This window comes from Hyposmocoma kahamanoa, unplaced genomic scaffold, assembly GCF_003589595.1.
Source record: "Hyposmocoma kahamanoa isolate Upper Pololo Valley unplaced genomic scaffold, ASM358959v1 102, whole genome shotgun sequence".
Taxonomy (NCBI): domain Eukaryota; kingdom Metazoa; phylum Arthropoda; class Insecta; order Lepidoptera; family Cosmopterigidae; genus Hyposmocoma; species Hyposmocoma kahamanoa.
In genome coordinates, this window is record NW_020653337.1 from 18858884 (window position 1) to 18884914 (window position 26031).

The following is a 26031-nucleotide window of genomic DNA, read 5'->3' on the forward strand; positions in this document are numbered from 1 at the left end:
GGTTTTGAAGAGCAAGGGTGCTGGTGCAATTACAGGCACATGAGACTTGTCAACTTACATGATTACAAAATATTTATTCGCTGAAAAATGTAGTTAACATTGCAGGTCTTATATAGTATATTAGACATTTCACCATAAACTTCGTATGCGAATATTTTAGGCCATTTTTTTTTTCATTTTTGATGTAGCGTGCATTAAAGTTAAATTAATACAATAGCATAAACAAACAACAACAACTGGAATTTAATCGGATTTTTTTATATACTTAAGAGTTACACTCTTGTCGGTAGAGCCTCTTCCAGTCATCTCTCCTACAGACCTTCTCATACGACACGACACCAGCGTTTTACTTTATTTGGTCTATGTATGTAGCGCCTAGGTTGACCTCTTCCCCTCTTTCCCTCGATCTTTCCCTCCAAAATGGTCTTAAAGAGGTTGTCCGGAAAATAGGAAGTCAAAAATACACAATAGTTAAATTTTACATTTTATGTTATCAAGTAAAAAAATCATCAATATTTTAATAGCATTGAGGAATTGATAAATTATGCTATTTCATTTTAAATTGTCTACAATTTAATTCTTAAACGGCATCCGGTAATTTATTAAATGATTTGGCTGCTAATACGAACGTCGTTCGACTGTAAAATTCCAAATTAGGGCATTGTCTGGGCCGTATTTCTACTTTATTTCTTGTGTTTCTACGATATCTAGTTTGACTATATTAAAGTTGACTTTGACATAAACAAGGGCCTCGTAAATGTACATCACATTTACTTAAGTCTCATATTGTCGGGTGCCGTGGCAATGGCCCTAAGATCTTTGCGATTTAAAGGTTTTAGTGGCATTGCGACTGTTATGGATAGGCGTTTGCCACCAGGCGCACGACGTGTTCGTCCCGTCACTTGGTATTATAAAGAAAAAATGAAGGAATTATAGTTTTATAAGAAATGAAAGGAACTTCCCCATGCGACGCATCAAACGCAGTACGTTTCGCGCATCCTAGACAACAATCGGCGACTAGATACCATACGCCGATTGGCAAATCTCTTGACCACGATGGCAACAATTACAGTGTTTGCTATCGATACGATAAGAAGAAAAAGAAATTATAGTTCTTGGGGGTAAATTAAAAAAGTACTTGCAAAAGAGCACGTCAAGCTTGGCACTTTGTACTTTGGACCGTTCTTATCGTAAGCGGGATAGGGTTGAATTTAAATCTTAAGTGTCAAGCTTGACGTGGTCTTGACTCTGTACAAATATAGGACATATACCCACTTGAAAATATTTTTTATATTGAAAACAGACTATGAAAGGAGCAAACGGTATCGTAAAACAAATTGAACATTAATTTTGCATGCTCGACTTGCACTTGGCGGGTTTCATTGAGTTACGCAGAATTCACTAAGAGAGAGAGAGAGTTACGCAGAATTCACTAACTTGAGTTAAGTAAGTACATGCTAAGTTAATAATTAAGACATTACAAAAGGCAACTTTATTCCGTAAACCAGCAAATCACTAAATAATTTAATCAAAAACAATTCTGACAAAATAACATTGGCTAAAGAGCCAAGTCCTACGCAGTTCACGTTTGTAATATTAATAAATGGCAATTCCCGAAGTAATTTCGCCCACGGTCTGAACAGCGGCAAATTGGACGAACCCGAAAACCTCTGGCCAGTAATATTGCAGGCGGTAAAAAATCCCTGCTTCCCAATTACACGTGTATGATAACAACGTTGATACCGGAATCCCCGGGAGAGTACTTTCCCTGGCTCTACTCCCGCGCGCAGGGGGACATTCACTTTCGACCGGGCGTCCGACACGCCGGCTGGGTGTATTCCCGACGCATACCTTTGCTTTCTCGCTCAATCTCATTAGTGCCAATGGAATATGGAAAGTGAACGTTTTACAATTGTCCTACAAATCAGAGACGATAAATCTAAACATTTTAGAATCGTTCGTTTGAAATCAGTCGTGCGAAAATTCGACTTAAATACGTATGTGAGTTATATAATTAGTTTAGTTAACATTAAAATACCAATATCACCTTCGCATAAACGCATCTTATCTTATTTGTTTATTCAAGTAATAGGTGAGGCAGATTTGTCGCGTATAAAGTGTATAAATAATGCGGAAAACCTGCTAATGCACGTTTGCATAATTGAATTTGTAAATTAATCCACTTTCCAGCGCACCACAATGGATGTACGCTTGTTTACTGAATCGCTTTATCCTATGCACACTTTACAAAGGCTTATGCACGTATACGACAATAACAGCTGGTCAGCAAAAAGCCGACAGCGCTCCATTATGGAAATTGACAGGTGCGGGGGCGAGGGGGTGTGGGACTATCCGCATAATATTTGCAATAATTTTATAGATCCGCAGTAGTGCCGTATCATGAACCTGCGCTTTGTTAGAGTGTAAAAAACCAGTCGCCGCGCTGTCTACGAAGTTGGTAGACAAAATCTAGTTACAGTTGTTCTGTGTGAATCAACAATCAAGTTATTTATAAACAAAATAGGTACGTCATTGTAATTGATCTATGTATGCCTGTAGATGGGTCTCCTTATAAGAAGAGGTTTAGCTTACGGCTAAAGACCTCTTTGCACTTTGGTCTTTTTAGCTGGGTAGGTGACTTCATATCTGCAATAGGTACATGTAATGTGCTTTATTCAATTATATGACATGAGTTATAGTTAAACATTAATGTACTTTCTAATTTAATCACATTTGTACTTAGACAAAATGATGGCCATATTATCGTCGTCTAACCTACACGCATTGTAACACTTTCTTGATTAAGGAAGTGGCTAGTAAATCATATAACACACCCTTCCGAAAGTGTTATACAAAAGGCGGGGTAGAAAGCTATTACGGGTACGTTATCTATTCTAATATTACTATTTCGAAAATCCGAGAAGACGTTTACTTAACATATGGTCGGGGACAGTGCAAATCCGCATATGTAGTATTAGTAAAAGACGCGACAGTGCACGAAACCAAATTTTACAGGAGAAAGATTTCACGTTATTATTTTGTTATTTCAATGGCTTCGACTGAAATGTTTGTACAATAAGCATTAATTTATGTTGTCTACAGACTGATAACAATAGACTCCCGTAAATCACGCAAATTTGAGTGCCACGATATTTACGCGGATTTCATTTGGCCCCTAAATTCCCGAAATGGATACTCATAATCTAATGTTAGTTACGTGTAATTGCACTATCCCAGACCATATAAAAGTATTATACCATTTGTGGTTTTGTTAAATATCATTAGAACCAGGAAGCATTTTTTCAGTATTCTAAAAACCATCGCACCGAGAAACATCGCTTTCTTTGACTTCGCTTCAGACAGAAAAAAGAGAACGTCCTCATTAAGGCAAAAAACTGGTACAAGTACTTATACCACTGTATATACGAACAAAAGGAATTGAAGAGATTGATCACCGCAAATGAATCAATTACATTACGTCTAATAGTAAATATCAGGTCGACTGAATTGACCTTAGTCAATGATGATCTCATATACGAAAAAAACATTGACCTTAGGTCGAACATAGCAGTACTACGTCTCTGTCAAGTGAACCAACATCACGAGCCAAAATAAATTGACCGACAGGCAAGGATACTAGCGAATATTTAAACTTTATGGAATCTTTCTCTCCGATAAATTACATTTTTTGAAAATATTTTAATAGATTTAGGCGTTACTTTGCTGGAATTCTAGGAAATCTATTTATTTGCTATTTCGTGAACACAAAGCCATTATAGGGTTCGAAAAAAAACTGGAAAAATATTCGAAAAATAAATTTCATACAAGCGCCATTTTGCGTGACTTATGTGTTTTAACGTTTTAAATCGTGCAATATAGCTGCGTTCGTGTTGAATTTCTTTTTTCCACAAGATTTTCACATTTTATTTTTTTTTACTTTATTCTTCTCTTTTATACTGAACATTATTATGTACTTTTTTCTAAAATATAGCACAACATAATTAGAAGATTGTAAATGAGCTTCTATATCCTGTCATCGTAATGTTCCGTAATTATTTTAAGATAGCGTTATATTCATTGTAATTATAGTCTATTTAACAAGGTATACGTAAATGAATCAGCATGTAATAGGGTTCATTCCCAATAAAGTAGAATAATTCGTGTCCTTGGTATGATAAAACCACAAGTGATCAAATGTTAAAAGTGCTTTTATTACATAAAAGTAATAAAAACAATACGAACTATTTATGAAACATATTATGTATATGTGAAATTTTATAACTTTCATATCGCGCTTGAAACCAAATAATGTCGTACCTCAAAAATCGATGGAATTGGGAAAGCACTACTGAATTGATCTTAGGTTGCTAACAGATTGACTGTATGTTGCAGTAACTGCCTGAAGTGATAACGATTTCACGCATTAACTGCATGCAGTCGATCTCGACTTATTCATGAAGTCGGTGTCGACTTCGTGCAGTTAATCTGCAGTCGACATGGACATCATGCGATTAATGCGTCGATGCAGTCGAGGTCTCGACTGCATGAAGTTGATTACGACTTCACGCATTAATTGCAAACACGCAGTCAATCTGTTAGCAGTCTTATTGCGAATAATGTGATTATTTTTATTTATACATAATATTCAGTTATAAATTTATGAACAAGAACATAAATTGATTGGTTCCATTCAGTAATTTTTTGACCGTTCACATCGAGTGTGTGTGTGTGTGTGTGTGTGCGTGCGTGCGTGCTTGCGTTCGTGCGTGCGTTCGTGCGTGCGTGCGTGCGTGTGTGCGGGCGGGCGTGCGTGCGTGCGTGCGTGCGTGCGTGCGTGTATGTGTGTGTGTGTGTGTGTGTAAGTGTGTGTGTGTGTGTAAGTGTGTGTGTGTGTGTGTGTGTGTGTGTCTGTGTGTGTGTCTGTGTGTGTGTGTGTGTGTGTGTTAGTGTGCGTGCGTGTGTGCGCGTGCGCGCGCTGTCAAATTGCAGATATGGTCTTATTACACCAAGGGTGCAGTTGTAAATCACCGATAATAATTATCTCTTTTATCAAAAAACTGACGTCAAAAGTTTGCTTATCGGCTTTTTATTGGAATTACATGTATTTGCCAACTTTTATTGAAATCGGTTAACGGAAAGTGCGCGAAACCGGATTCATCATCTGGTTTGCCACCCCTACAGATGGATTATTTTCTTCAAATTTTAATGCGATCAATAGTGAGGTACCCTCTTTTCAACAAAAAACGAACCATTAAAATCGGTACACAAATACCGCAGTAATTGCATGAGGAGTAATGTAACATACACATAAAACAAAGTTCAGTCGAATTGAGAACCGTAAAAAATATTTCTAGGTAACGGATAACAGAACGTTTTACTACAAATGCTATTGAATAGAGCTGAGAAAATTTATTGTTCGACCATAGACTGAAAAACTGCATATGGATTTATTCATCTATGGTACATAATCGTGGTGGCAGGCAATAACTAAATTGCCATCAGACATCGGAAATCACTCGTATGCAGTCGCCACCCTGATTGGAAACTGTCCGGGCGATCAGTACCGTCGAATCTAAATTTTACGCTCCATTATGAAATGGAAGGCGCTGTCTGGAAATCAATACCGAATTTCAACTTCTGTCTGCTGTCTGCACGATCCTTGATTGATTGAATGAAAACAGAAGTACAGTGCACTTTTGTATATGTCCATTGTAACGTGTGTTTCACGTGTCTTCTTTGTACAATAAAGAATATATAATAATTAAAGAAAATTACAGTATTGTTGCAATTCGTAGATAATTTTATAGGCCATGTATTTTAGTTACGTAGCATTATGAAGAAAGTTTAGGTCCATTGAGTTCCAACATCAGTGTTCGCAGCAGAGGGACTGGCTGCACGAGGCAATTTCGAAACCTAAGCAAATTGTCACAATGGGCCCGTTGCTCGCATTATTTACGTTTGTCGCACAATTACGAACATTTTGTCGGGACACTTCTATACTCTTAAGATGAATTTGTGGCGTGTTCGCCTTGTCAGACACCGGAAAAATCCGTTCACAGAATCAAGTTTAACGCTATTTTTAGTTATTTAGTTTTACGTGATAGTCACTAAACGTTGTCGCACATTAAACCAGACTTTAGTAACAGTAGAGGTCCTTGTGAAAGAGTTCGTCCAGGGAAGTACTGTCACCTTACCTATTTCTGCCGCGAAGCAGTAGTGTGAACATTACTGCGTTTCGGTTTTGAAGGTTAAGGGTGCTAGTGAAATTACAGCCACATGGGACTTGTCAACTTATGTCTCAGGGTGAAGGGAGCAGAGGCAGTGCACCTCAGATCTTTGCGATTTAAGGCTCTGTGGCACTGCAACTGTTGTATATATATACAACATTTAGATTTTTTTAAATTGCAAATCGTGTTTACTCAATTCCAAAATTTTGATTAACGACAGGTACTTTGGTTTTTTAATATATATTAGGGGTTAAAGTATGAAATTGCCGTTTTATTGCAATAGGTTCTTTGAATTTTCATAGAATCTTCATGGTTTGAGGTTTTCGAATGAAACTTTTTTCAAATGGTTTCTGTGATTTTTTTTTTTAATTTGAAACATTTGAATATCGACTTTCAATTGTTTTTGTTATTCAATTTAGACAAGAAAGATGGATACTGCGAAAATTCGAGTGATTTTTGAATACGAGTTCCGACGCGGAACTAACGCGGCAGAAACAGCCCGCAATATCAATGCTGCGTTTGGAGAGGGGTCTACTAATGAACGCACCGTGCGATTTTGGTTTAAACGCTTTCGTGATGGAAATTTCGACTTAAAGAACGAGCCACGAGGAAGACCGCCCACACAGGTGAATAACGATGAATTAAGAGAGATAGTGGAAGCCGATCCTAGTCAAACTACCCAGGAATTAGCGGCATGGCTTAACGTTACCTTACCCACAATATTGACTCACTTGCGTCAAATCAATAAAATAAAAAAATACGAAAAATGGGTGCCTCATGATTTGACTGATCTGCAGAAAGAAACGCGTGTTGAAACTTGTGTTGCCTTGTTGAACCGGTACAGAAATGAAGGAATATTGGATCGAATTGTAACATGTGATGAAAAGTGGATTCTTTATGATAACCGGAAAAGAAAAATGCAATGGCTGACCCAGGTCAAATGCCACAACAGTGTCCTAAAGCAAAACTTACCAATAAAAAGGTAATGGTAACTGTTTGGTGGTCTCAGCATGGTGTTATTCACTATAGTTTTCTCCGATCTGGTCAAGCAATAACGGCAGATGTCTATTGTGCCGAACTCCGAACCATGTTGACAAAACTAGCAGTAAAACAGCCCCGACTCATGAATCGATCTTCACCATTATTGCTCCACGACAACGCGAGACCTCACACAGCACGAGAAACCATTTTGACCCTTCAGGAACTGCAGTTAGAAACCATTCGTCATCCTCCGTATTCACCAGACCTTGCTCCAACGGACTACCATTTTTTTCGTGATTTGGACAATTATCTACGTGACAAGAAGTTTTCTTCCCAGGAGGCAGTACAAAATGCTTTCACACAGTTTGTGCAGTCTAGATCGTCGGAGTTCTATCGCAAAGGCATTAATAACCTTCCCATTAGATGGCAGCAATGTATAGATAATAATGGCAACTATTTTGATTAAATAAATTTGTTAAAAATTTAAAAAATAAACAATTTAGATTTTCAGTACAAATCGGCAATTTCATACTTTAACCCCTATTACATATATACGTATATATATATAAAATCTAAATGCATTGACTTTGGTAGGTCAATGACTGAATGGGTCTCATTGCGAATAATGTGATTATTTTTATTTATACATAATATTTAGTTATCCATATATCGTAGCAATAGAGCTCCTTGTTTAGGAGTTCGTCCAGCCGGTTCGTACTGCCACCTTACCTATTCCTGCCGTTTTGCGTTCTGATTTGGAAGGGTAGACGGGTGGTTGGTGAAATCACAGGCACATGAGACTTTTCAACTTATGTCTCAGGGTGACGGGCGGAGCGCAGTGGCAGTGCCCTTTGAGCGGCACTGCAACTGTTATGGACAGATGTGTCCCATTACTACGTATCATAAAAAGAAACGAGAATATAGACACATGTATTGGCTTCATTCAGTAATTTTATTGAACTTTAACATCGTGTTTTCAAATTGGAAGTTACGGCAGTATTTGATTTCATTTTTGTTATGTCATTAGCTTACGACGCGATCCTTACCACCAATCAACGTCTAAATTTTATTTAATAAAGAAATCCTGCATTAAATAACGAAAATAATCTTAAGAAAACTAAGTTAAAACGTGAAGGGAACTTGGAACATGATCGTTTGTCAGTTTAAAGTTGTAATTGCTGTGCGGTGAGTCGACATAATTTGCATCTCTTACTTTGAATCTCACCTGGCTGCGGATGATGAACACTTTTATAATATAATAGCAAAATTGTTTATGATTTAGGAAATTGAACAATTTTTTTCGGATTTAAAGAGCGTATATTTGTTTTTCAAACAAACCAACGTTTCAACCTATACTTTACTACAGTCAGCCGTGAGCATAGGATGTCTAAAGGGCCCAAAACGTTATTTGTTTAAAAAATAAATATACGCAATTTAGATTCGAAAAAATACTTTCAAATCCTATGTGTAACAATCGCGAAAACCTAAGAACTCGATATGTTTATAATTTCTCACTTAATATGATTTTTCTCATATATGTATCAATAAGAATAACGTCATACCTCTAAACATTAGTAGAAACTTTAGTAGCTAAAGAGCTTCTTGTGAAAGTGTTCATCCAGGGAAGTACTTACGTACGTACTTACTTACCACCTTACCTATTTCTGCCGCCAAGCAGTAACGTGAGCATTACTGTGTTCCGGTTTTGAAGGTTAAAGGTGCTGGTGAAATTAGAGCCACATAGGGCTTTATTCAACTTATGTCTTAGAGTAATGGGAGCAGAGGCAGTTCTTTGCGATTTAAGGCTCTGAGTGGCACTGCAGCTGTTGTGGATAGGCGTGTCGTTTCCCAACCGGCACGACTTGTTCGTCCCACCAATAAAATAAACTTAATATTTAATATATTACATTTATAGAAATAAAATGGACGGGTTATGAAAGAGGGAAGAAGTAAGTATATTCGTAGCCTTGGTATAATATTTATGTAACATTCCTATGTAAGCATAAATTATTTATCGACTAATTTTGTTCGAAAAATGTTTAAACTTCTCTCCCGATCTGAAAAGTTATCATTTTGCAATTTTGGCCTTCTTACACCGAGGGCGCATGATCTTCCGTAGGTTTTGTGCCAAATAGTCGAAATTTGACCTGAAGCTGAATTTTTTTTGTTAAACAAGTTAAACGGGCTGCAAGATGTTAATGTAGGGCAGGCACTGTAAATAATTAGCAGAGCGGCATACCTACTTGGCCCATTCCGCAAAACTAATTGAATTACGACGGCATTCGCTGTCTGTTCAATGTACGAAAATAGAACTCTTATATTTATGTATTACTGTAGTATATATTATGTTCTAATTGTATGACTAATCAACCACAAATGAATTATTGTAAAATAATATATAATCGTCATTATTATCACGTCTGAGCATGAACATCATCGATCCGAGGGGCACTGCCACTTCGCCTGACACCCTGAGACATAATTTCACCAGCACCCTTAGCGTCCAGTTACACGAGGAGAAAGTTTTCGCGCGGCGATCGCCCACCGCCATGCCGTCATGTACATTAATGGTGAATCTGAATTCTATTTACTAGGCACCAACATTTAAATTCCTCTGAATAATACAACCGCGCGGGTCGCCGCGTAGACCAAATTCAAGCCAGACTCGCCCGCGTGCCCGGGACGCTCATTTAAGTTAAAACGTAAGACCTAAACAAATAGAGCGCATTTTGCTATGACAGTTAGAAAAAAATTGTAATTTTATGTGATTAGTAATTTATAAATTATATCACCATTTTATTTATTTTAACTTATTTTCATAAGCAGTTTTATTTGCGTCTATATCGTGCGCCATGTAAGCCGACTAGTAAGCCCTAACGATGCGAGCGGTTTCTTTCTTTGTGTGTTTTACCTGCCTAGCACATGTTTTGAGGAAAGAGAGGGAGGCAGATTACTCACGCACCATCACACAAGTCCATACACACATACACGACAATTTATATTAGTTATTTACAGTTTGTCATGAATGCTGTTTCTTATAGTACTAGTTTTAATTATTTTTCTACCCAATATAACCATATCACATATTCTGTATAAGTAGTGAGTTTTTGTAATTGGCTTTTGTACTGCCTGTAGTACATTTGTAAAGAGATTTGTAAAAACGCTGTAGAAATTTTGCTGATTAAATAAAATAAGATAAAGTAATACAACTACTTTAATGTGATCGTTTGCTATTTTTCCATTTCGGGATTTCAGAGAGGGGTATCATTCACTCTATGCGTATTACTTGAAATTTAGGTAAATATACTCTGCTAATTTTGATCAGTAATGATGACATAATAGAGTTGAGTTAATTTAATTTTTTACGTTAGAAATGTGTTTGCTATTGAGAAGTTTACTTATTTTGACAATAGAAAAAAGGGTCCTTGTTATACCAATTGCCATTACATGTAGTGGCTAGGGTTGCAGGTTGGAGGATATAAAACAAACGCATGATATTTCGAGGGCTCTTGACTGGAGGGCCCTCGTCCGGCTTTGATCGCCCACACTGCCGGACACCGGACCACACTCGCGGAAACTTTCACGGGACACTAATTCACTTCTGAACGCAACGCAGAAGTAATCTATAATGCGGATTTTCTTTAAGAATCACGATCGCTTGAGCGGTTGTATTTACTTTTAAAGATCGTGTGCTAACCACGTATGCATGATGTGGTTAGACTTCGGATACCATATGAGCGGTTACATACGGTGACTTATAGTAGCAGTGAATAAAGTTTTTATAACTATCTTTTATTAACGGCCTCTGTGGCCTAACGGTTACCATGCTGGACTGCCACAGGTTCCATTCCCGGATCGGGAGAAATATTTGTATGGCCCACATCTATTTCTTTCGTGAGTTTGGGTGTAATTTGTGGTTGTCTAAGTGCGTGTCCATGTACCCGCGACACAGGGTTTCCCTAGTACGGGGCTATGTTGAGTGTGTGCGTTATTATTATGTCTTTTTTATAATTTCATAGACCATATCACAATGGTCTCTATAAAGTTTTGAACCAAAATTCTATTGTCTATGGTATACTCGCTACTCAACTGAAAAAAGAACGTCGTATTTTTGCTAATTAAAAGAATCTCCTTAAACGCGTCACTGTGTTCCTGGACACAGAATAACGTCGGTATGTTTGCTGAAATTATTAAAAATCAAATTATTTTATTAAACAGTATCTCAAAATGTTACATAACAGGTTTTTTTTTAATAATGTTATTTAGTGACGGGACGAACAAGTCGTGCGCCTGATGGTAAGCTACACGCCTGTCTATAACAGTTGTTGTGCCACTCAGAGCTTTAAATCGCAAAGATTTGAAGAGCACCGCCACTGGGCTCGGCACTCTGAGACATAAGTTGACAAGTCCCATGTACCTGTACAACGTGCCCTTCAAAACCGGAACGCAATAATGCCAACTTACTGCTTTATAAAAAATTACTGCTTGGCGGCAGAAATAGGTAAGGTGGCAGTACTTCATTTGATGAACTCTCAACTCAAGGACCTCTACTGCTACAGTATAAAGGCGTAACCATTTGGAAAAAAGTAACTATTTAAAAACAATATAAAATATGACGCTACTCAAACGCGCTACTGCCTCCTGATTGGTTAAAATATCGACTCATCCGAAGAACGGAGTCCGATGTGATTATACAGCGAAAAGAGGATAAACACAATCTCATTATTCAAACTAAGGCCTATCTATAGGTGTATTCAGATTTTTATATATTATTTCGTTTCGGAAATATAAAATTGAACAGCGGTCTATCTGATATCCACAGCGACGAACAACGATAGAAATATACTGTGTCTTGAGAATCGAAACGATATAAGCGGTACTTGGCCAATCACGGGTACTTCTATTCTATCTCTTTGGTCTTTTGTTTTGTAGCGTTTGTATGGCTTTCGTTAGAGTTTATTGTCAAGGGTAAAATATACATAAGTATTGGTGGGAAAACTATTGTATGAAATCAAGACGGTACTCGACTTTAAAAACCCTCATCATGCAACAATTGCATAAAATACTAATTTATAATAACAACAACTAAATTCAAAAGTTTGTGGAATTACTTCTCTTTGCCAAGTTTTATTGAAATGGGTAAACGAAAAGTGGGCGAAATCAAACAAACCCGGATTCATTCCCTAATTGGCTATCCTTAGAGGTGGAATATTTTCTCCAAATTTGAATGAGACCAAAAGCACCCCCTTTCCAACTAAAAAAGAATAATCGAAATCGGCTCATAAATTGTGAAAACCCTAGTGCACAAGTGAAAAAAAATTAAGACCAAGTGCGTGTATGTTTTATACATGATTAAGTAACTGAAAACCAAATAAAATGGTCACATAGTTAAATTTCATATACATATATTTCCGATCGACAGGGCGTGTGGTGTGTGTGAGTGGAAAGAAACGTGGGAAAAGGTCAAGATTGACGTACATATCTCAACCAGATGGAGGACGTCCCACAAGTAACAAGAATAAACGGGCTTGCAGGAAGAGATTGATGTTAAACCAGGAAACGGAATAGGTATGTTTATGACGGGTCATAGTCTAGTGGGAGACAATTAACTGTCTCAGTGACCGAACAGTTACCATGCCGGACTGCCACGCAGAGCTCTCAGGTTCGATCCCGGGCCGGGGGAAATATTTGTACGACCTAAATGTATTTCTCTCGTGAATTTGGGTGTAATTTGTGGTTGTCTATGTGTGTGTCCATGACACCCGTGTTACACGCTTTCCCTAGTGCGGGGTTATATTGACTATGTGCGTTATTATAATTGTGATATATCAACAAGAACAACAACGTCTCACTGTTGGGCATGGATTTCTTCTCAGATTAGGGTTTGGGCTATAGTCCGCCAAGCTGGCCTAACACAGTTTGGAGATTTCAAAAGTTATCCGATGGTTGTGAACCTTGTTATGAGTATTAATACGACCATGCTGCACCGTAGCATTACTCTTACCAACTGGGCTACAGGTAAAATTACTGAGTTGCCTAACTTCTCCTATGCGTTTTTGTTATTGTACTGGCTTTCGGCATTCGTGACAGCTAGTGACATCTAGTAAGAGATTTTTGAAAATTTTTTCTATATGTAATAATCAATGAATAATCATAACATAGTGGAGTTATTTCGCAAAAAAATCTTAATAATATGTTGTGAACCTTTTTCAATGTGCTGGTTTCATCACGTTGTTTTCCTTCACCGAAAAGATCACTGTAAATTTGAAATGAAATTTCGTACATAAATTCCAAAAAACTCAGTCATGCGTATCTGGATTCGAAGCCTTTGCATGTGAGGTGGTAGGTTAAACCATTAGGCTACCACGGGTTCTAGATTGTTATACATCGCATTGCTATTACAATAGTGTTATAACTCAAAGTATGTGAAATTAAAAATTATACCATTATTGGACGTAAAATTTGATTCTCTACACGTCAGTAAAACTGTCTTTGGAATATTGAACGAAACAACTAAAAAATATCCACTTAACTCAAAATATGACACGCTTTATGTGAGCTAGTTCTGGCCAAAATATTCCTTATTCAAAAATATTAAATTATGTTTTCTCTTTTATTTTTAAATATATTTGGCAAGTAGGAAATTGTTTGTAACAAACTATAACCTACACATAACATTTTAATTATCTTTCAAGGGAAACGAGTAATTCGTTTTTCGTCGATACTGACAAAATACACTTTTTGTGTTAATACACTATTGTATTAACAGTGCGATGTGTATATATATATATATATGTTTGTAATTTCGATCGACCAAAAAAAACAAGAGGAAGCTTCGAGATTTTTTTGTTTTTTAATAACATCAATTTATGGACGAACAATGTGTGGCTGGTGGTAAGCGTAAAGACCTTAAGGGTTCAGCCACTGCGCCCGTTACCCTGAGACATAAGTTGACAAGTACCATATGCCTGTAATTTCACCAGACCTTCTAAGCCGAAATGCAGTAATGTTCACACTACTGCTTGGTGGCAGAAATAGGTTAAGTGGCAGTACTTCTCTGGACGAACTATTTCATAAGGACCTCTACTGCTACTTATTGGGTTAGAGTAAATGTACCTATAGTTTACAATAATATTATATTTATATCATTTTTCATGTCAAGGTTCAACAGAATCAAGTCCTTGAAATATGACGGTACTAGCGTATTAAGCATCTACCTAAAACAAATCACCAAACCGTTTCATAAGCCCGTAAGCCCCTTCGAAGGAAATTGGCATTTCGCTGCTCGTGCGTTCGACGTTTCAAATTGTAAAGCCAATCGCATTATTGCTGCTTTGAATTTGTTGCCATTTACTTTCTGTACTGAATCTGACGATTTCAACATGACTTGAATAATTGTTATAATGCTTTATTGAAATGTGAGATCGGGCGATCGCTATGGGAATAGTACCTTCAAACGACGACGTAGGCGTCTTAACCCGTTCATCGATAGTACTTCAATAGTACCGCGTTAAAAAATGACAGGACTTATATACACTATCTATGTAAATATTTATGTGTATGTATGTATATTGATGCTATTTATTATTATTAATATTATAGTACTTAGATAAGTAACGGTTTATTTTTATAACCGTTACTGTCCATGAACGGGTTAAGAGGTTCACCACAGCTCTGTTAGTCTGTATGACTTCACGACCACTGTACAGAGTAGAAACGGAAGTACGCACTGCCTTTCTTTTGTTAAATTAGGCGCAATAAAAATCGCACCGATTCATCAAAGTTAAAAAAAAGACTTGAAAATATTACATCGCGTTAATATTGGCAGAACGATGCGAGTCTATTCAAATGAAATTAATTAGTATAGTGCAGGTAATTATTAATTCATTGTTGACCATGCTTGGCCGGCACCACATTATTGTATTGTCTAAATATGCAATGGTACTGGCATTGTGTGCAATATGTTATATGTGTGCATTGTGTCGGCATTCGGACAATGCGCATTGACCCACAAACGTGGCGAAGGTGAGCGTTGTGAGAGGCCAATCAAAGTTATGGGAACTATTTCCTCACCGTATAAAGGCAAATGCTGATTTATTAGGGACGCTTTGGGTTGTAAGTTGTATATTACAATACTGTCTTGAAATGGATAGTTGATGAACAATATCTTTACGAGGTTAACTTACTTCAACAATGGAGCGTCTACATTCCTATGCTACGAAGCATAGGAATGTAGACGTGGATAGCGTATGACTCTATTCCGCAGCGACAATTCTCTTTACAACTATCGGAAATTGTCTCGAAACATTTTCCAAAGCAAAACGTATTTTGTGGGTATTCTGGGTTTGACTTATTGCTTTCTTAAGTCCAAAAGCTTGATTCAGATACAGTTGCTTTACATCTTTGATCAATGCGAATTTCAGGAGATATGCTTATAACGTGGTATTTCTTAACAGTAGAGCTCCTTATTTATGAAAGAGTTCGTATAGAGAGGTACTGCCGCTTTGCGCATTTTTGCCGCCCAGCAGTAATGTGAGCGTTACTGTGTTCTCGTACTGTGTACGATTTAAAGCCCTGAGTGGCACTGCAACTGTTATGGACGGGCGTGTGTCGCTTACCACCAGGCGCACTACTTGTTCGTCCCGTCACTTCACAAGTCCTGAGTGTCTATAATTTCATCAGCAGCCTTAACCTTCAAAACAGGAACGCTGTAATGCTCACAATACTACTTGACGGCAGAAATAGGTAAGATGGCAGCACTCCCGTGGACGAAAGTTTTCACAAGATGCTCTGATGCTACTAAAAAAGGTGCATTTAGTTTTTAGTAGTTGAGCTTCATGTGAAACTGTGAAACTGATATCATTGAAGTACTAAAACTTAAAGAGATTCTTGTATCACTCAATATGTTTCCAGTTTCATGTTATGTTTCATTTTGGATATTAAAATTTAACAACACTTAATGGCTGAGGTAGGCCGATTTGAATTTATTATAACTTCCGAGTATTTTGTGAGGGTGTGTGGTATTATGCCGAACATAATTCACAGCCTACGAAACCGGGTATAATAGGTGATGGGCGTCGCGATAGGAAGTTGTCGGTTCAGTAATACCCTAAATCGTCTCTCGAATCAAGAATAAAATCCCATTTCTAGATATTCATTACTATTCTACGAATATGCTGCGAGGAGTCGTTTGCATAAATATCCCCCACATATTGCGTAAATTATGGTTCCATAGAGTTTCTAATATTGGAAAGTCAATATAGTAAAATTGCAACCAACAAATCCTGAATAAAATCTGAATAAACGAAGAAAAGAAAACTTGTTTCAGTAACTAATACGGCCAGAAGTCTTTAGAGGCATATTTACAAATTTCATTAATATAAAGCGATACGGTAAAAGAAGCGTGGGTTTGCTTGTCAGTCACAATTTGTATACAAGTTTGTTCGCAAAATATCACCACCCACCCTCAGACACTGTACTCTTTTGATTGCCTACAAGGATGCGTAATTTAACAGGATTTATACTTTATGCGTAACAGAAGGTAAAACCGCGGAAACGTCACTAGTGTCATATTATGATAAGGCGGGAAGTCGAAAGACCTCGTGCGTGACGGATCACCGTCGGAGATGAAATCAAATATCGTGCTCCCTGCGGCACCCCGCGATCCACCGCGCCACCCCCGCTATGCGCAAGAACAACAACCCTACGCCACCTTCATTTTGTATTAAAATATTTCGCCGGTCCCCTGGAGATTGAAACTATGATTTTCCGACGAACGTATATGCTACTTGGTCTTTCATGAGATTCACGTATAGGCAGTACGAAATTTATCTGTATTCTGTTTTGATTTTATTTTCTTTTGAAATATAGTGAAACGTGTGGAACAAAAGTATGAGATTCAAATGAGGTAGTCGTTAAAAGTTGCAATCTACAAATGAATCAAGTTCTTTGGATGACGAAGTGCTGCAAAACAATTTAAAGTTAGACTAGCAGCGTGCGGAGGTGAGAAAATGTAGCGGAACTGAGGGAGGGCTCCCCCTCCGGCTCGCCGGGCATCAATGATAAAGTTGCACTGGATCCAGCGGTAAGTAACTTAACCGACACTGTCCAACTCTCTACCGACGTTGTGGAAAATTTTCAATGATCGAAAGTTTCTAGAGTTATACGTGAAATATCACTATAATAAACAACTTTCATTTATACGTTACTCGTACGAACAGAAGTTATGTGTTGGAGTTTTGCAAGTGACAACCCTAATGAATAGTAACCGAATCAAAGCAGCGTTTCAATGTATTCGCCCGGGAGTCGTCTGCGAAGTTGCCGCTGCACGGGTGGCGCGGACGACGCCGACAAGACGGATTGCTCGCTCTGGATGCACTAACAAGATCGTTCCAATTCCAATTGTAACTGTTCAATATAAACTTTTCCTAAGATTGCCCCCAGTCTTCTAAGAGTCGTTTCTTGTGAAATATTTCTGATTTGGTACTATTGTGTTTATGTGTTAATCAACATTATGTGGTGTGAATACAATAGAATCATTTATTTAATATTATCAGTGTCATAAAGATTTTGACAGGAGACAGGTGGATAGTACGTACGTGTTTGCAATTAACATTATGACTGTCGTTTTTGTTAATTTCTTTTTATAATTAATTTCGACTGAAGACGTGAAAGAAGTCTGAGGCGAGCGCCATTAAAAATATTAAAATAAGCAATTGCTCTATCAGACCTGCCCTGCACCTGCCGCCCGCCAAAGGCCCTGCCTCTCCCGCCCCTCGCGGCCGCCGCGCCCTCGGCAAGCAATCCGTGATAAGGGCAATCGTGCGCGCGTCTTGCTCTTGCAAGTTATATTTATAACACCTTATTTATGGTGAGCATAAAATAACCACTCTAACACGTGTCTTTTATTGGAATAGGAATTAACAACCCTTGAGCTACATGCTTTATTGCAAGGAAAATTGCGGCATTCGAAAATAAAGTGCACACGTAATTAATGTTCGTATACAAAACAACTGTTTTCTGATAACCTTGTTCATGTTCTCTTTTTTAATGGAACATAATTCATGTCCAAAATGCTATCATATTATAACATAATGTCAGTAAAGTGATTTTGGAGTCTCGTATCCAAACAACATAAAGTGTTAAATCATATTTTGTGGCGACATTTTTGTGTTAATATGACGTCAATGGTTGGTAGTAAATTCTTCTTATTCGGGATATTAACCAGACAAGTGGTCTATCATCTTGTTATCTTACGGTCTAACATAGTCGTATTTTTCTGGTATAGCTCACTGCATTTAGGGAATGAATTCTGTCACGTGTTTAACGCGGAGTGTTTTGGCTCTTAATGCTTTATTTAATTTAATAAGTTTATTAAATTCAAAGAAAAAGTATTGCTGTATTACTCTATGACTGCAAAATACACTTAAGTAGCCAATGTAAGTTATTAGTTTTATTTTGACATTTAACTAGGAAATTATATACATAGGATATAACCGACTATTTATAGACAAAAAATATACTAGGATACTTTGTGTAGCCGTATATGTTACGTCAGCTCGCCGCGACGGTCATTTCTTCTGCGCGGCAATTTCACGGGTCATTGCGAGATAGCAGTATATCTGTCTTGCTCTTGCAAATAATGTAGCCTTCTGATTGGTTGGGTGTGTATTCAAAACTTTTAGTATACTATTCCGAGCTTTTATTAAATTTTAAATTCATTCTGGTTCCAACCTTTATCATTTCACTGAAAATTGTCTGCAACTACTCAACACCTAAAATACCACCGCGAGAACCTAAACTGTATAATGTACAATGGAGCAACCACATACTCATTTTTTGATATTATTGAGTATTATACTACAAATTACAGTAAGTCGCTAAATACTCACTCGGCTCCATTTTTACCGCCCCTATGCAGCATGCCCGCGCGTGCCATCTCACGCCCGCGCCCTGCAAAAACATACGCGGGTTAACGCACAGACAACGCACGCGCGCACCTACACATGCGCAGGGGCTACTAATAACTACAGAATCGAAAATAAAATTGTGATTTATGTCATCATGCAAGGTTCCATTTTTCTACTCTTAAAAGTATTTTTATAATGGCGCCAAAAATTTACAATAATTTACCGAAAGCACTAAGGTCTGAGAAAAACCTTATGCTATTTAAAAAACAATTAAACAAGTTATTGACTAATAAAATGTACTATACAGTGTCCGAATTTTTAAACGATAAATCCCATTCATTATCTAATTTTTGACATTGGAAGTTATCGACGTTATTCATATTACTATATTACTTTGACAACTAATCACCATTAAAATTGACCCTGGCTCAGTTTTATTTAAAGGGTCATGGGTCAAATCCTGACCGACTTAATAAAATCCATGTCCATGTACCATTATTGAAAAATGAAACATGTTACACGTGGTTTAGTCTGTCGAAGTGCATGTGGGTGAATGTATATATTACCTTCAATATTCGTATGCCTACTGTTTGGCCGGACACAGTGAAACTGTACTTATTTTGTACATGTCAGCTTCTATATAACCTGTGTTTTCAATGAATTATTATTATTAAAAATGATTAATTATTTTGATTGTAGATAAACATCACGTATAATTTTATTATCACTCAAAACTCAAATAGGTTTTATAGAAGCCTATTATAGAAGTGACATTTCATTTCCTCTTTTTTAGCAACGACTTCCTTCAACTCTCGCTAAATATAGCTTGTTGTATTTTTTGTTTCACGGTATGAAATTATGCAGCGTCAGCTTACTGTTTCCAAAATAAATAATGCATTCAACCCCATCTTGTTTTGTTGGTTGTCGCTTTGAAATTCAGATATATAAATGAATTATAAGGTACCCGAAAATATTTACAAGACATTCAAATCTAAAGACAGAATAAATTAAGATGACAACAACATTTCAACTGAACTGCGAGGCTGCAATTTTTAGAATTGCGTTGGAAATGACAGCTTTCACGCTGACAAAGATTTACCTGCTAATGAATAAGGAGCATTTCTCTACAGACTTCTAAATAAAAGCTGTAATTTAGCAATTTAATCAGCGATCTACTCGAGATAGCACGTGATCGATGGCCAGTTGCAAATATTTCAGTGTCGAAGTGTCTTGCAACTCTAAATTACCTTGTTTAATCGCGATAGGTAGACAAAGAGCCCCGTTGTAAATTAATGAGGTCTATTTCTGAACGATTCAACTAAAGCAAGTAAATTGTGCATAAAATCAATCTAGTTTCGTAGCAGTAGAGCTTTGCCACCTCACCTATTTCTGCCGCCAAGAAGTAATGTAAGCATTACGTTTCAGTTTTGAATGGTAAGGGAGCTGGCGAAATTACAGGCATATAGGACTTGACACTTTATGTCTCAGAGTGACGAGCGCAGTAATAATGCGCGTCAGATCTTTGTAACTTAAAGCTCTGCGTGTCACTGCAACTGTTATGGACGGGCGTGTCACTTACCACCAGACTAGCTTGTCCAGTTACTTGGTATTATAAAAAAATGTAATGATAGAGGATTTCGATCTTAAGAGTTGTGTTCGATAAAAAGACATAAACGGAAAACCGCTGTATTCAATATGTACTTTACATGTGCTAATGATTTTTTTAAATATCAATTAAACTAAACAGAACACGGATGACGTATAGTAAACATTTATAAAATGGCATTAATTTCGTTTGTAAAAAAATAAATTCTAAAGTAAATCCAGTGTTCCTGTCGCTCGACCAAAGCAAAACGACCCGTATTAGTAAGAAAATGGGGAGTTGGATCTTGCTCGCGTCCGATGGAGAGAACCCGAAGAAACCCTACACGTGACCCCTGGGTGGTGCCAAGCGAGCCGACACAACGCCGAGTCAGAGGCGGTTAAATAGTCTGTCTCCTGAGTTATTTGGTTCTGGGGACGGCTGGAAATAGCCTCCGAACATCGCAACATGGAAGGCAACGGAAAAATGTAAAATACAAACCAAATAGAATCAGCACACAATATTAACGTATCGTTTAAACACCGCAATATTTTCATAATTGACGATCACTGTGGTTTAGCGGTTAGCATTGTGGGTACTACTTCCTTTTCATAACTAACGTATTTGCAAAGTGGTAACTTTCGAGTTTTTGGCATTGTTTGTTTCCATTGAAAAATGTCAATTACGCTGATTACGCTGATGAATATCAGCATTACTGTGTTCCGGGTCCTGGTGATATTACAGGCACATGGGACTTGTCAATATATGTCTCAGGGTGACGGGCGCAGTGGCAATGCCCCGGAGGTCTTTGCGATTTAAAGCTCTGAGTGTCACTGCAACTGTTATGGGTAGACGTGTCGCTCACCATCAGGCGCACGAGTTGGTCATCCCGTCACTTGGTATTATAAAAAAAAAAACCTTTTTTCAACTGGTTCCGGACGAATGTCCGGAGTGAACTCCTTAGTTTGAGACCAGGTGATTGGCGTGGATGTCTGTCTTATTATTATTATTATATCTATTTGATATTCTCGCCTCACCCTGGGCCTAAAAGACTACTTTTGATATTTTAAATGGGAGAGGCCGTATTATTATTATTATTATATCTATTTGAGAATCTCGCCTCTCCCAAGGTCTAAAAGATAAATTTGAATTTTTAAATGGGAGAGGCGGTATTATTATTATATCTATGTATTTTAGACTCTCGCCTCTCCCATGGCCTAAAATATTAATATTGAATTTTTAAATGGGAGAGACGATATTCCCGTATTTGTATATTTTTTCATTTTTATTATTATTTATTATTATTATTTAACGTAGCATCTATCGTAGGTGTGTACCTATAGGTACATAACATAAAACATTTTTTCGCATGGTATAAAATTACAGCCCTTCGCGCCTAAAATGAAACCATTCAATAAAATTGCATGCCGTCCTATATTACGTGAAGGGGCAGGAATATAAAGTTTTAAGTGGATTACAAGCGTTATTAGCGGGCCTCCATTCAAGCACATTCAGGCTACATGCCTGAATGATGGAGCCGAGGGTGATAATTTGGTAGGGCACGCGATCTCACCATTATCCGGGCCACACTTGCCGACATGTGTATCGCACGGGCTTTTTATGTATGCCGCTCTAGTGGCATGTAACCGTTTTCCGGATAGCATTTTTGTAAATACTAAACGGTGTGGTAGAAAGCAGGGTTCGAAATTATCAAGGCAATAAAAAAAATGTTTGACAAATTATCATGTTATAATATATCCGATAATTATCCAAGTTTTGGCTCTTTATTTTTGACTTGACATGACAAATATTGAGAAAACTAAATCAACACGAAGAACAATCTTTGGGGAAATTATGTATTTGTTAACGTCTCGGATACAAACACATGACACGGCATTGATGGTGGTAGCATTTTGATGTTCAAATTAATTTCATGAATATTAAGATAATTATCGTGACAATTATTAACCATAATCATCACTTCGAACTCTGGCAGAAAGCATTAAAGATTTTCTTCGGCACCTTGAAAATATAATTAGATTCAGGCGTTACTTTACGCCTGTGTTAATTTTATTTTAATTTATTAATAAAATCTTTTTCAAAAACTGTACAAAAAGAAATTCAATACAAGCGCAGGTATTTTGCACGATTTAACCTGCACTGCTTGGGCTCACGGAGCAGCAAATTAATTCACTTCCATTTTTTATTAACCGACTTCAAAAAAGGAGGAGGTTCTCAATTCGACTGTATGTTCTTTTTTTTTTCTTTTTTTTTTGTATGTATGTTACGCGATAACTCCGGTATTTGTGAACCGATTTTCTCGATTCTTTTTTGTTGGAAAGGGGGTATTTCCATAGTGGTCCCATTTTATTTTAAAGAAAATCAACCACCTCAAAGGGTGGCTGTTCACGCATGAAGATTCATTTTTATAAATAGCGCCTAACTTTAATTTAGGAGCAATTACTTTTAGCAATTATTTAGTTGATTTTGCTATTTCTCCAATTCAAGGCGTTTTTCTCTCGATATACTTTGAGTAGTGTCGTAGTGAGAACCTATTTATATCTCCAGTATCAAGTCCTGTATAGTGGCGAAGTAGGGGATATTTCAATGAAACTTAGCAAATAGACGTAATTTCACGTACTTTTGAGGTCGGTTTTTTTAGTACTCTGTACTGAGATTATTAGAAGGTATAATTAATATGACTACTACTACTACTACTACTACTACTTTACTTAATACTACTACTTTAATTAATATGTAATAAATAATATAATACCAGTTAGAAAGTGGTTGTCACCGCCTGTATCGCTTTTACTGACTAAAGTGCTCTGGATTTGTTCTATAAATTTCCCGGGCTATAAAACAATAAAAGGAAAAGTGAAATAAATAGCAACGTGTAAGTAGGAATAAGCAAGCCGTAAAATGCTGATTCCGTTGCTCGTGGAGCAGTATAATAATATTACAAAAAAAAAGCCATGCAAATACGGAAAGCGGGTGTAGCTGGCCCCATATAGCAATAATACTGGCTGGCACTGTTGCCGTGGCAACAGGGGAAAAATAACGTCGTGCAAGACATAAATTTCTCTAGAAAAATATTCTTGTTTGAAATGTAGGTTTATGTTGTATGTAGTTATTATCAAAGCGGAACTTTATAATATGAACATATATCGGGATATAGATATATATTGGACGTATAGTCATTCGATATTACGCCGTAATACCCAATAAGACCCGAAAATTCATTGTAACTCTAATGTAAATGTAGGTATATGTATCACCCGTCCGTCCCATGGTATTTTATTAATTATGATAAAAGTTAATCAGTTCTAGAGGCAGCACCAAATATTTTATGGAGAGAGCAGAAGGCAAACTGCACTAGACGCATAAGTTATATGAACAATTAAAATTGTCTAACCTGGACATTCGGTCTGGTGGTTGGAAGGGCTCCTTTTTAGTTTGAATCATCACAGATACCTGAAACAGAAGAAAAAAGTAAATAAGAGAATTCGTATAACAAAATGTATATATACAGTCAGGTGGGGTAAGAGGAACATATTTTCTGAGTCAAATGTTTTGAGCTCTAGGAAGAATACATAAAGTCTTATAATTGCTTAAAAAAATTTTAAAGTACACTAAACTTGCCTTTGTTTTATTAAAAAATAAGTGCGCATTTGACTTCATTTGTTTATCAGCTTTACATGATTTAACGTTTTAACAATCATTACACTAAATCCAATATTTACTTACGATGTATTTGCCGATAAAGTGTAAATTGTGGTACCTTGTCTCTTCCCCCAAAAGATGGTATAAGAGGGAACAGTACATGGTATTCCTTATAGCACAATTTATATTGCGACGGAATGGAATGGAAGCGCATTTTTCTAACAATATTGTACATTGCATAATGAACTTTATGGTCAACTGCGTAACGTACAAACTAGATACGAGCGAAAAGCTTTCGCGGAATGCGCGAGCATTCTCAAACATGCGCGAGAATTCAGTGGAACATTTGGCCTCGTATCTACATATGTACAAATTGAGCCTAAAGATAATGTAACCCCTCGTTCTCACAATAGTGCTAAACTATTTATATTAGTTCAGACTTCTGGTCCCGCTTCCCCTGGTAATCCTCTTACTCCATCTGATCCTAAAAGACCCCTAGTGTCTTTCGAGCGTCAGCGTCTTGCCAACGTTCGCGCCGCACCGACACGACGTCTACGCGGCGGCGACGCAACGTAGTATCCCTAAGTAATTTGTAGACGCAACGTCAGCACTAAACGACTGCTGAATAGTGCCAAACGACGGTTATACGCCGTGCTAGCGTTGCATCGCGGTTACGCGGATGTCGTGTCAATGCTGTGCGTTGGCAAGGCGGTCTCTAATGTAATTTTTTTATTGCACCAAGTGACGGGACGGACAAGTCGTGTGCCTGGTGGTAAACGGCACGTCTGTGCATAACCTTTGCAGTGCCACTCAGAGCTTTAAATCGCAAAGATTTGAGAGGCATTGTCACTGCACCCGTCACCCTGACACATAAGTTGACAAGTCCCATGTGCCTGTAATTTCACCAAAAGTAATATTCATCATTAATCACTTAAATTAATAATTATGTTACTTTCCAAATAGTAGGTCAGTGATGTGAAATATTATTTTAAGAGCAATGAAAAATATATCTGAAACGAAATGTACGAGTGTGGTAGAACTTACAGCCTGCAGTGAATTTATCTGAATGCACACAGAACACTAATTTTAAAATTTTCATTCATTCCCAACCCCAACGCATTTTCGTTCCATATTTAATGGCCCACTGGCCTGATGAAAAATGTTGCTCACATTAACAGAATATTAATTTAAATAAATAACATTTAAGAGATTCTGTAGCGAGATATCTGACGAGCTCGAAATGTTTAATTGTTAAAATTTCCAATATAAACGTCGTCGTTTAAAGTGGTAGTTATTGTCTGTACTTTGTTGTCTTTTGTCTCACTGAAGAATTCAATAAATTAGTAATTCCATTAGGGTTACATACATTTATGACAAAAATTGTCTGTTTATTCTATATTACATCACCATCACGAACCCATTTATACATCGCACTGTTGGGCACGGGTCCCCTTCCAGGGGAGGGTTTAGGCCATAGTCTTTCACGCTGGGCCAATGCGGGTTAGGGTATTTCACACGTTATCCGAGGGTTGCGATTTCTTTCATTAAAAAGCTCATGGTAAATTTCAAGTTAAATTTCGCACATAAATTCCGAAAACTCAAAGGTACGAGTCCGGTTTCGAACCCATGACCCTCTGCTGGAGAGGTGGTAGGTCAAACCATTAGGTTA

At 37.4% G+C, this 26031-nt stretch overlaps 1 protein-coding gene across 3 annotated transcripts in view; it reads right to left on the reverse strand.

The window, feature by feature from the left end:
- Nucleotides 1-26031, reverse strand: part of LOC113231578 — a 216983-nt gene that overhangs the window by 54658 nt on the left and 136294 nt on the right. For 2 of the 3 annotated variants that reach the window (XM_026465937.1, XM_026465927.1), the window contains exon 4: nucleotides 24115-24173. In XM_026465937.1, coding sequence (XP_026321722.1) covers nucleotides 24115-24164 — 50 coding nt within the window. In that variant the 5' untranslated portion in view covers nucleotides 24165-24173. Of the gene's footprint in view, nucleotides 1-19099; nucleotides 19161-24114; nucleotides 24174-26031 lie in introns of those variants that run through there. The other variant, XM_026465948.1, reaches the window with a different exon arrangement.